Raw genomic sequence first — 13,040 nt, forward strand, 5'->3', positions numbered from 1 at the left:
TCTTCTGATTTGGCCTAAGCCTCTAGCTCCTTGTATGATCTTAGAGCAAGTCATTTTGAATACTTTGAGCATAAGTCATCTCAAATGGAAAACTGCTGTAAGAGGGAAGAAAAAACACATGGCTTAAAGACAGACATTGCATCTAAGCTGTATTTGGTTGAAAATTCCTTACCAGTGCCGTGATCGTTTCTGCTACTGCTGTTGTTAACCACTGTGAGGGATATTGCAACCCCATACAGTAACTTTTGGGACCATTGTATTAAATTTATGAATGGTTTATATATGACTGTCTTCTACTCCCTCAAGGAGGGTTTCCACAGCTGCTCCATGAACTAAAACCTTGGGGTGGGGGGGTGATTAAGTGGGTTACTAAGACTATAAATAAGGCTACGATTTAGTCACAGAGGCCACAGAAGTCATGGAACCGTGACTTCAGCAGTGGGGAGTTGCAAGGTCCCTCACAGGCAGTGGGTTAGCTCACAGCTCCTGGCCACCGATCCTCATTTTGTCCTGGATATTTTTAGTAAAAGTCAGGGACAGGTCACAGCTTCAGTGAATTTTTCCTTTTTCCCTGTGACCTGTCCCTGGCTTTTACTAAAAATATCCGTGACAAAATCTTAGCCTTAACTATAAACAACTCCAGAGAGGGTACCACCCCTGGAATAATTTGCACATATTGGTTCATACTGGGTTTTCCAGAGACAAAGAGATAAAGAAAGAACTTTGGATGTGTAAAGGCTGAGTTTACACTCACGGTCTTCGTTTTGATTCCGCAAATGGATGGGACTTTTGGTACTAAAGGGACCCCATCCTTGCTGGAAGGTTGGAAGGGATGTTGGCTTAGCAGAGTTCTTATGTGGGCAGTGGTCAATTTCTGGAATTTTTAGTAAGCGTGTAGGAAACTTTTGTTGTTTTTATGTTTTCTCTGTAATGTTTTTATCCTTAAAATATACTATGTTGAGGAAGAGCTGTGTTATAACTTGTGACTGCTGTCAGTACACTGTTCATAACCGTAGGAGAGAAAGCAACTCACAGAGGCAGTCTAGCTTGCTGGAGATATCACAGTGTATGGCAGGGATCATATCCCTCAGATTCATTTGGTGTTATTCCTTTTTATTCCTAATGGTGGCTAGATTGAATGATAGTCAGTGACAGTTTTTGTATACTATGTACATACATTACATACAGAATTTTAGGTTGCAAAATCAAGCACTCAAAAATTAGGTAATTCTAGAATTAAGGTTACCTGTGCAGTCTTAAAATCATTACTCAGAAGGGAGTGGGACATAGGTCCCTTCCCAGAGACAGATGGCTGGAGGCCTGAGACTGACTGGGCACTTCTGGAGTAGACCATTGAGGAGGAATATTGATGTAGTTACCCTGAAACTGTGACAACCACCTAATTTAGGATAAAACTGTCTGGTGCACATGAATGAAATCCATAATTCTAAATGTGGAAAACTAATATCTGTATTTTAATAAAATGCAAGAACAGTGCATTTTCAACTTAATTTTAACCTAAAATTAATTTAAAAATTAATTTAAAATCTATTCTCAGCTGCAGTTTTAAAATGGGGAGGATAATAACACTCCCTTTCTTGTGGGATGTGGATTTTCTTTTCATTGGCATTATCCTGGATTTAGCCTTTCCTTACCTTAAGGCTTTGATTCTCAGCCTGGGGGTTGTCAAAAGGGGTGAAAGAGTCATGAGCATAGTGTATTTGCCATATTGCTAGTTTGCTAGAACATCCCAAAATGGAAAAGGAGTACTAGCATGGAAAAGGTTGAAAACACAACCTTACTGAAGTGAGTTCTAATACTCTCTTACTGATACTTAGAGATCCTCAATCTCGCTGCTTCTAATGCAGCTATATTTAAAAATCTTTGTTTCATGAAGGAGGAATTTGTCCTCTGTGTTACTTGTTCTCTGTCAAAATGCTCTGCTTCTAGTAAAAGCTATTTTTTGCTGCAAGATCAGAAAGTTCTCAGTATCATTAGAAGTCTCTATCCTTGATATAAGAGACTGTATTCTTCCAGCAGGGGAGCTGAATTTGGGAGTTGAGATTGCTGTTCTGGTGAAGGAGTGAATTGCATTTCTTTTATACCTAGAACTGAAGGAGGAGTGAGAGCGGTCATTGAAGACTTATTGATTGGCATTTATTTTACTATTTCTGCACTAATACTTTTAAATTGGTTTTTCTTTGTTGAGTTGGACATCTCTGTTGCAACAAGCAAGTAAATACGTCATCCTGAGCAGTGAAGTCACTGGACTTTTCTCTAAAATATAGTTCTTAATAATATAACTTTTGAATATTCATACTAATAGTTCATTATTCTGTAAAAGTTACATGCTAAACATACATATTTTGTATTGTTTATTTCTCTCTGTCTTTTTAAGGCTGATAAAGAATTTGTATGGTCTTTGTGGAAACGCCTCCAGGTGGCAAATCCAGATCTTACACAAGCAGTCAGCTTGGTGGTGGAAAGGTGAGCTTGAAGACTTTGTGTGATTTTTTTAAAAATCAAATACGCTAGGTATCTCTTCTGTTTGATGCCACATAGTTTCATGTTTAAAAAACATTGTAAAAAAGTCTTAAACTTCTGAAATTATCTAGATCCTGTAATTTGTAAGAATGGTATCTTTAAACTTTGTCAAGACTCCCTAAAGCCTGAGAGAGGTTGCTTTTTTAAAAGCAAATCTAAATAAACTTTAAAACTCTGTGCTTTCATCCAGACTGCTCCTTATGCATTGAACAATGTTCCTAATCTTATATAAAAGGAGTCTATCCTCACATCCCTCAGATTCATTTGGTGTTATTCGTTTTTATTCCTAATGGTGGCTAGATTGAATGATAGTCAGTGACAGTTTTTGTATACTATGTACATACATGACATACAGAATTTTAGGTTGCAAAATCAAGCACTCAAAAATTAGGTAATTCTAGAATTAAGGTTACCTGTGCAACTGTAATTCTGTTCCCTGGTACATAAGCATTTTGGTATGGTCTTTAATTAAATGATCACATACTGTTTTTTCCACAGGATCCCTGCATTATTCAGTGGACAGGATGGACAGTGCTAAGTGAAAGAAGCAGCTGTTCAACACTTCTTTCTGTCTCCAAGCCCTGTACTGAATAAATAATATCTTATTTACTGATGGCATTCATCACCATAGTGCATCCGGTTCTTAAAAATATTAATGAATTTAGCACCATAATATATGATTGCCTTACAGATATTAATAAATTTATCTGCACATTATTTCTGTGACCTAGGGAAGTATGGTATCCCTATTTTGCAGATGGGGAATTGAGCCACACAGATACGTTCTGAGGCCAAAATTAGAAGAAGTGTTCATTAATTGTTGGTGCTCAACTTAAGATAGCTGTGACCTGACTTTCATAGAGATTCTAATCACCTGAAACTTCCACTGATTTCAGGTAGAGTTGTGAGTGTTCATCACTTAAGAAAATTTTGCCTGAGTTGTCTCAAGTTGGACAACCAGAAAATAAGGAAAACAGTTAGTGGCCAACTCTAAAAATTTTGCATTAAGTGCGTTGCCCAACATCACGTAGAAGGTCTGTGGTACAGCAAGATACAACCCAGTTCTTGTGCACCCCAGTCTGGTGCCTTAACCACAAAACCCCTTTTTGATTGCTGCAGTTCCCTGCCGTAATCACCAGTCATCAACATCTGCTGTGAATATGGCCTGGGTTCTACAGTCAACAGCTCACTCACTGTTTTACTCTGTCTCATTTGCCATCCATCCTCTGCACTGAAAGAAGAAATGATTGTGTGGTAAAAATAGTATGTGATCATATAGTTTAAGTCTACAGAATAATGCATACAGACAAGGTGACATAAATTGATGTTGCATAGGCAACTTGGCTGCATTAGAACATTCAGAAAATGTAGGAGTAATTCTAGAACAAGTTCTGCTGTGTATGTTCAAACGATGACTTTCTGTGATTTATAGCTTGTCCAAATCTGGACATATTTTCATGAGGACAGAAGATATTTCTCTGATCCCGGGACTATTCCTCTACCAAATGTAAAGTTTTATTCCAAATCCCAGGGGTGCTAGAGCTGTTAAAAAAACAGTCACACTTTTTTTTAACTTTGGCAAAACTGTTTCTTGCTATCTTCATTCTTGGAAATGGCTGAACCACTTTTGCTAAAAACTATTTATGTAAAAATATTAATCTGAGGCAGAGAGCAAACACAGAAAACTGAAAGCTGATTGCATGATGTTTGGTAAAGTTATAAGAAGGTGAAAACAGGGAACTATAATGAGAAGTGTTCGACTGCCTTATCTATAGGTGTTGGGTATGTCCCTCGCCCTATAATTATAAAAGGAGTGTGTGTGTATTACATACAAAAATGAATTAAAAGGAAGTTACTTAGGGCAAAGACAAGCTCACAAAAGTTAGGAAATGCCATTGAGTTGTATAGATTGTAGTCAAACACTGAACTATAGTTCAGACACTTTTATAGTCTCTTGTCCCCCCTTCCTCCAAATTTTCTTCCTAGGATTTTTTTCACACTTAATTGTTGCCTCATATTTTAAATTTGTTAGTATGCGATTTAGGACAGGGACTGTCATTATGTATTTGTCATCCTAGTTAGCATGATGGAGCCCTAGTCCTAAATGGGGCATTTGACTGTTACTTTAATATAAATTCAATATTTTATTACTATTTATTATTTCAGTTCTCTGGTTACTATCATGAAAAACCTATGTGTTATTCTTTTATATATTCTATAGTTGCTAGAAAATAAAAGAGCATGGTAGGTAAGGAAACATTCCATAATATTATTTTATGGTGCGTCTATTGATTTTTCTAGAGTCGAAAATTGAAATATGTTTTGGAATATTCTTTTTTTTTTTTTTTTTTTTTTGGGTTTATGCAATGTGTGTTGTCCATTTTTGGCTGTTGAGTCTCCTATTCTGATTTTGTTTCGTACGCAAAAGTGTGGTGTTCATGCAGTACTGTTCATGCACCTCTCTAATCCTAAGTGCACTCTTTTGCTTCTGTTCCTTAAAAGAACAGTTTGATGCAGTAGAACTGCTGTTGTGAATTCAAAGGTATGAATGTCAAAGGTGTGTGTGTAATGTCTTTATGATATGTCTCCCCCATTTTCTTGGCCAGAATTATGGAATTTCCAATTGCCTCTGGAGCATTTTTCCCAGATCTTAGCATAACTGCAGATGATCCTGGAGCAGGGTTTGGAAGTTGAGTTACTGCTAGGAATACCCATTCAGTGCAGATATGATTAATAAAACTCATAGCTTTGCACCTGATTATGGAGGTTTTGGTTTTTGATTTATAGAGCGCCTAATAAAGGGAGACTTTTCACTCTTTAAAACATTTTTTTAATCCTTTTTTTGTTTGAGGGGCTAGTCCTCTCTCCAGCAATCGCGTATAGCCCTAACTTTACCTATAAATCTCTTTTTCCTCTTTTTGCTCCTGTAACTGGGTTGTCTAGGCACTGCCTCTTCGTGGCCTGTCGGAATGGCTCACTCCAGTGCAGGTCCCTAATAGTTGGGTGTTGACCTCACAGGTCTGGTGTTGTGGTACCGTAGCACTCTGGCTATGGCACACTTGAGCCCTGTCTAGGAAAACTAGTGAACTTCAAAATAAGGATCATCCACGGATTCACTGGTGGGAGTCTGCTCTGGGCTTGTCTCTGTGTGGCTAATCTCTTCTTCATAGTCTTCCTGGGCTTAGTTGCCCAACCACCAAATAGCTTGTTTAGGCAGCAAACTTCCATAGGGTCTTGCCTGGAAGCTGGTTTTCCTCGCCGAGCAAGTAGCAGAACTCTCTCTTCCTTCCTGGTTGTGAGACTCTCAAAGGGGTACCCAGAACTGAGTTATCTTGTTACCCCCCTGCTAGAGAGACTTGCTTAACTGGGTGTCAGTTTCCTGATGCCACCGGTCAGTTAGCCACCCCAGCAATCTCCTCAGGGCTCTGCTGGCCCTTACTTTGGCTTGCAGGTTAACAATAGGTACACCCTGAACCACACCGTGAAGTATCCCCATTGTAGTATCCACCCCCTGTCTCTGGACACTCTCGGATATTACCAGGTTTGCTATCCCCCAGGGGACAGTGTATACACAAGTTTGTTTGATTCAACTGAGAGTCAGCTCTTATATAATATTGTAGCACTGAGATATAGTGAAAAAAATCTTTGATAATAAACTTAAGGTAAAAATTTAACAAATAGTGAGTAAGGATAGGTTTCAGAGTAGCAGCCGTGTTAGTCTGTATCTGCAAAAAGAAAAGGAGGACTTGTGGCACCTTGGAGACTAACAAACTTATTTGAGCATAAGCTTTCGTGAGCTACAGCTCACTTCATCAGATGCATTCAGTGGAAACTACAGTGGGGAGATTTATATACACAGAGAACATGAAACAATGGGTGTTACCATACACACTGTAAGGAGAGTGACCAGGTAAGGTGAGCTATTACCAGCAGGAGAGCACGGGGGGCGGGGGGGTAGAGGGGGAACCTTTTGTAGTGATAATCAAGGTGGGCCATTTCCAGCAGTTGACAAGAATATCTGAGGAACAGTGGGGGGCGGGGAATAAACATGGGGAAATAGTTTTACTTTGTGTAATGACCCATCCACTCACAGTCTTTATTCAAGCCTAAGTTAATTGTATCCAGTTTGCAAATTAATTCCAATTCAGCAGTCTCTCCTTGGAGTCTGTTTTTTTAAAGTTTTTTTTTGTTGAAGAATTGCCACATTTAGGTTTGTAATCGATGGCTCACCTTGATTTTCACTACAAAAGGTCCCCCCCCCACCCCCACAGCTGTCCTGCTGGTAATAGCTCACCTTACCTGATCACTCTCCTTACAGTGTGTATGGTAACACCCATTATTTCATGTTCTCTGTGTATATAAATCTCTCCACTGTATTTTCCACTGAATGCATCCTATGAAGTGAACTGTAGCTCACAAAAGCTTATGTTCAGATAAATTTGTTAGTCTCTAAGGTGCCACAAGTCCTCCTTTTCTTTTTTGAGTAAGGATAGCAAGTGGAAGTAGAATTGGTTACACATAAAAGAAAATCATAAAATGCAAACCTGGGTCTGTATTTATCAATGGTTACCTTTCCTGTTTAATAATGTAGATTTTCCCCTAAGGATTCAGTCTTGTGCAGAGCTAGCTGCTTTTTAGTCAAACCAGGGTCCAAGCGTTCAGAAATACCCATGCTCTTCAAGGGGTATTCTCAGTGAATGGATAACAAAATGTGTCCTTGCATTCTATTTATAGTCTTCAAAGTTCATTTTTCCCTCCAGGCACAGGGCAACCCCTGTGGTTTAGTCTCCAGTGTCCTCCTATCCCCCTGTTTGTTCCTGTTCGGACTTGCTGTTCTAAAAGAGTAAATCCTTTCCAATGGCCCTCTATGTCACACTGGGCAGTCCGAACTGGGCTGGCTCTTCTCCTTTTAATTCCCCTCTATATGCCCGACATTAGCTGCAGATGAGGTGGGGGGGGGAAGAGGACAGGGTAAGTTGAGTCCATAGGCTCCTTAACCCCCTCATTGCCAGTGTGAGTCCCTCGTGCCGCATCACAGGCCTCCTCCCACCCCCACCCCTCAATTCCAAATCAACTTTCTTATCATATACAGCTCTAGTCTTGCAACAGCTTCTGACTTCTTGTGGCCCAGAAGTAGATAAACAAATAATAGAAGCACTAAGTTAATCAGCAACATCTGAGAATCCTACACTGCAGAGAAATGGGTATAAGGCAATAGGTTCCACATGAGAATTATTATATTAACATGTCCTCTTTTGTTTGAAATGCTAAAAGCATCAGTGAGCAGTATTAAATCTGACCATCAGAAAATCTTGATTCAGGGTTGAGATGTGTTCAACCTTTTTATTCTTGGGGCTATACAACATGGATAGCATAAGTGTTTGCATACCTTCATTTTTCAATTTATTTATGCCACTACTAACTTTCAGTGCTCATTAAGGTACTAGTTTTCATCACAGTTTAGCTAAGGTCACAGGACAGCTACTTATTTCCTTTCCTGGAACACATCATAAGAACTGTCAGGAAAGAATATCTCTCGTACCCAAGATGTGATGAGCTTGCCAGTGCCATACAGTGAGATTCAGTCCTTAAATTGGTGGATGAAGAAGGCAATTTTTCTGCAGGTAATGACAATATAAGGGTTAAAAAGATGCAAGTCTAAAGGCGCTAAAGCACTCAGTTACAACCTCACACAATACAAAGAAGATGGAATGATGAAAAGAAAATGAAAAGCATAAATTGGTAGTAGCTGAGACTTCAGGAATTACTAGTCCTACAATCAAGTAATTGTATATTTGTATTGTTAGATGACATTGTTCTAGCAACTTCTCAGACCTACATGGAAAAGTGCAATATTTTTGTTTCCATTTCATGTTGGAATTTTTTTTAGTGACAATAGGATTCCCATTATTTCTAACTTTACAATTTCAAAATGCTTTCATGCTCCCAAAATGGGAGTTCAACTGTCCTAAAAATTTTAAAATTTACCTGAGACCTCACTGTTAATTCCTGAAATACACAGAAGATATTTTATTTTTCAGCATTCTTTGCAGTTCTTATTCGGTGATTGTAACTACATTCCCCATTTAATATTCAGATGCAAACAAAAAATTATCTTTGCTGTGCAAATGAGAAAAGCCTTTGGGATATGTAAAAGCCTCCAGGTATTTTCAAACAAGCCATTGTAAGAGTATATCTCATGTTAGTGTACTTTCAAACTACTTTAAATACTATTGATCTCTGTATTATGTAAAAAGAATGCTATTTCTAGTTTGCTTGCCTTTTGAAACATTTATTTTTGATGATAAAATTAAAAAGGAAAAGTGTTTAAAAAAAAAGAAAAAGAAAAGAATAAAGGTGCTAAAAAGTCCTGAGTTAACAGGTCAATCCACGTAGGCACTTAGTAAATATAGTTAGGGTCCATAGAATGGTGGAATATCGCTATAAATTTTAAAAGATATGTATAACCCCTTTTGATTGGAAGCCCTATGTAAGCCTTTTCTTATTTACTGTACACAAAAACTTATTAGTTTTTCCAACAATTCATTCTGATCCCCCCCCCCCCGACCCCTTTTCTTAAAGGAGATACAATTAGATCCCTTAGTGGCTTTTAACATCATTGACTGTGGTGCTGATACAAGACCTAATAGAAGTAAATAGGATAGCATTATGCTAGATAAACTTATTCCTATTGCATGGATCCCATGGATCCCTGCTTCTCTTCACTTAGAATTGTAGGTGGAGTCTTGCAAGGCTCAGCATTCTTCCCCTGCTCTTCACTGTTTGAGATCTCTCTGAGAAATCTGGACTCCAGGGTCAACATTCCTTACACAGTATTTAAGTGAGCAATTCTGTCTCCACTAATGCAAGCTCTGTCATCCCCAAGATGTCTCAATGTCTGGAAGAAAATGATCAGATAGATGAAGAGAAGATCAGCCTTAATCTGGGAACAAATGAAGTTGTGATAGTAGAATCAATTGGAGTAATTTGTTACTTCCTTAAATTTCACCATGGATTTAGGATATATGATCACAGGTTGTCAAGAAGCTGGTTGAGAAGCATCGGGTCATGCTGGATTCCTTACGAATCCAAAATATGCAGATTTGCTGGAAGTGAGGATGTTTTCCACCGCAGTAATCATTGAACTGGTGCATGTGTAAAATAGTTTAGATTGATGTTTATTAATAAAATCTTGAAAGCAATATAACTTGCATCTTTTTGAAGGACTAATACATCACATGCAGGTGTCTTTCCGTGCCTTCTCATGCTATTGTTGTGAAAATAGGCAATAAACAGTGAAAACAGGAAGTGAATGACAGTAGGACTAGGAAGGAAATAACAGTTCATCCCTTTTAAAGGACCATTACTATTTTTTTGCTTTCTATGTTTGAGAATTTATTAAAACAATTAACATTAGAATTTGTGTTTTAACTCGATTCCCCACTTATCACTCAGCAAATTGGTCAGAATAATAGATTATAAGGGTGTAACCTTTTCATCTAAGGTCAAATAATTGTGATTGTCTATAGTTGATGGAAGTTTAATATCCTATTTCATTAAAAATTCTCAGAACATTGAACATAAGTCAACATTCCATGGAGAAGAAAGTATTATGCAGCTTGCACGTGTGCATATCTGCATATTGGAGCACAAAATATTGACATGATAATTGCAGTCAAGCCTGAGTGAACAGTAGCCTGTGGGAATTCAGCTGGTGTTGTACCAACTGGATGGCTGCTCAGGACACAGTTTGAAATGCAAGGTGCAAGTTAGCACTTTATTCAGCACAAGCAGGCATCATTTAAAAATCCTTGGGGGAAACCCTGGTGATGTGCAGATGTTAAAACAGTCTGTTCTGAAGTGCTGATATTTTTGAACACTGTAAGAGACTTGTGTATCTAGATGAAAAATGTTTGCAAAATTATTCACAGCAAAATGTGACACAATTTTCATGCTTCACACACTACTCTCAATATAAAAACTGTAAAGAGTCTTCTATGTGCATATATTAAAATCAGACTGCGTAATAAATCATCTACTGAATAAAGTCACTGAACTTGTAAAAGGAAAAATTGGTTTCTTTAATGATACTTTTCCATTATGAAACACGCAGTAAAATAGATAACAGAACAAGTAACAGCTATAATAGGAGTATACACATATAAATTGATAACTTTTTTAGAATCTATGAAAAATAATTGAATTTCATTGTGTGATATTTTTCTTTTTCCTGTTTTGGTTGCAATCAGATTGATTTTGCTTAAAGATTTATTTACTTAATTTTGCATGTTGTAAAGAAATATTCAAGTAGGGCTACGTGATCATGTTATAGAAATAAATGGCCTTTCTTTAAAAAATGTAGCATGAATGGCATTCAAGTATGTATTTCTTTTTGCTCCCATATTTTCTAAATCAGTTTGAAGTACAATTCTCTAAGTATTTAAAAACAAAGGAATTCATTGCGCATGTGGCAATTATAAAATCTGGGTTGAGTGTTAAGTGTTAGGTTTTGCACTCCTAGGATCTGAATGAGGAGGAATAGAAATTTATTAGGATAGCAAAATTAATTAGCCCTGTTTTTTCAACTCTTTCACTTACTATGTAGTGAAAGGCACCATAAAGTTTCCAGTTGAAAAATTAGGCATAAGCCCAATTCCTGCTGCAGGTTCTGCACAGGCCCAAGGTTCTGCTTGAAATATTGCAGCCTTTCAAGTTTCTTTTCTCCCTCCTCCAATTTCTAAATGAAAATTTTAAAAAAATTATATGTCCAGGGAATCATTTCATAATTTTCAATTTGATAGCCAAATTAATAGTAATGAGAATGTAACCATGATTTGACCACACAATTCAGTCTCCAAACTTCCTTAGATATTTAGAGGAAAATGTATAAAGGGGCTCTTTTTGAGTATAAGAAATAGGCTCTTATAAAAATGTGACCGAAAGGTAGTCAAGATGAGATGAGCAATACAACTATGGAGAGCTCTCCAAATAAACAGCCTCAGACTTTTTTTTTTAGTTAAACCTGTTGTCATTAAATGTAAAAAATAGCACATCTTTATTTAGCTTAGATCTTTTTATTTTTTTCAGAAGAATGGTTAATTGAATGATTGATGCAAGTAAAGACCTATGGTAGAATTTAAAATATTTCTTTTCCCTATTACTTTTATGACCGCTTTGCAAGTTTATTTTATGAAATATAATTTTACAAACTTCACTGAGCTTTGCTTTTGAAAATCTGTGGGCTTTTGTAATGCAAGTGTTATTTTCACACCTCATTCATAGTTAAATGTTTCCTTATAGTATCTAATATTTCATTTTTGACAACTCATTAAAAATGGGCCAAACCCCAGAAAATATGATACTGTCATGTCATATAATATATAGTGTGGGCCAGAACACAATAAAAATTAGTTAATGCTTTAGAATAATTTCACAGATTTTTGGCTTTTGGTGGATGGTGAAAGCTGAATGAGGATAATCCATGTGGCTAAATACAGCTATGTTAAAAATTTTAAGTAGGTAGTACTCATGGGAAAAGTGATTGGAGCTTAAAACTTGTACAAATTGACAGCCTCTCTTCACTCCATTTTTCATCCTAAAGAAGTCTGCAAATATTCTTAGCTCAGATCATTATTGCTCATCAGTGGTTCTAATTAGCTAAACAGGAGTTTGTCTCAGTCATTGATCATCATCAACTTCTTGACAGTGCATGATTTTTTTTCATATTTTGGTGAACCTTTTTAATGATTGTAAATGTATAAAGGGACCCAATGAAGATTGTTTTTCTGTATACTTGTTTCCTTTGTAAAGAACAAGTCTTATTTTAGTCATGCTAATTGAACCTTATCCTTTAAACTGCAGCAAGAGATCCAAAGATACTATAGTACTGTAGCATACAGTAGTTTTACCTAGTGTGTCTTTTGGGAGCATCCCTGTAATGAGTATTGGAAGTCATACTATACCGCCAGGAGGAGCTGCTGATAAAATTCCATACAAGGCTTTAATTTATGCTGCAAGCTTCTGCTCACATCCATTGCATGTTTATATTACTGTAATAAGTTGTAGTTTTCTTCTTTAGTAATTTGTGATAACTAATTGAAGCACATTTCTGTGGCATTATCCAAGATTATGGTTCGTGTTGTCTTTGTAGCTGGAATAAAGAATACAAAAATCCTAACATTTTGAATTAATTATACACAAATATTTTTTTCCACTTGTGAAATTGAATGTGGATCTGTGTTACAAACCTCATTGCTTGCACATTTTGTTAAAGGGATGCTATATTTATGGAACCGGTAACCAATGATTAGGAAAAGTACTGCATTTTTTTAGCGATGCAGTTGGACTCTCAGGTGTGCGTGTGTGTATGTATATTATATATGTAATCTACAATTCCTTTATGGTGATAATAAAGGATTCTTTCTCTCTCTGTCTAATCCCAGACCTTTCATTCTTAAAAATCTCTCTGGTGCAGCTTTGTCCTAAAGTTACAGGGC

The 13,040-nt window shown here is 37.0% G+C and overlaps 1 protein-coding gene across 4 annotated transcripts in view; it reads left to right on the forward strand.

The window, feature by feature from the left end:
- Window positions 1-13,040, forward strand: part of CNTLN (centlein) — a 294,736-nt gene that overhangs the window by 22,201 nt on the left and 259,495 nt on the right. For all 4 annotated transcript variants that reach the window (XM_084628742.1, XM_084628743.1, XM_084628746.1 and 1 more), the window contains exon 2: window positions 2,399-2,487. In XM_084628742.1, the coding sequence (XP_084484868.1) occupies window positions 2,399-2,487 (89 nt within the window). The remainder of the gene's footprint in view (window positions 1-2,398; window positions 2,488-13,040) is intronic.

This window comes from Lepidochelys olivacea, assembly GCF_965140295.1.
Source record: "Lepidochelys olivacea isolate rLepOli2 genome assembly, chromosome: 5".
NCBI classification, from domain to species: domain Eukaryota; kingdom Metazoa; phylum Chordata; order Testudines; family Cheloniidae; genus Lepidochelys; species Lepidochelys olivacea.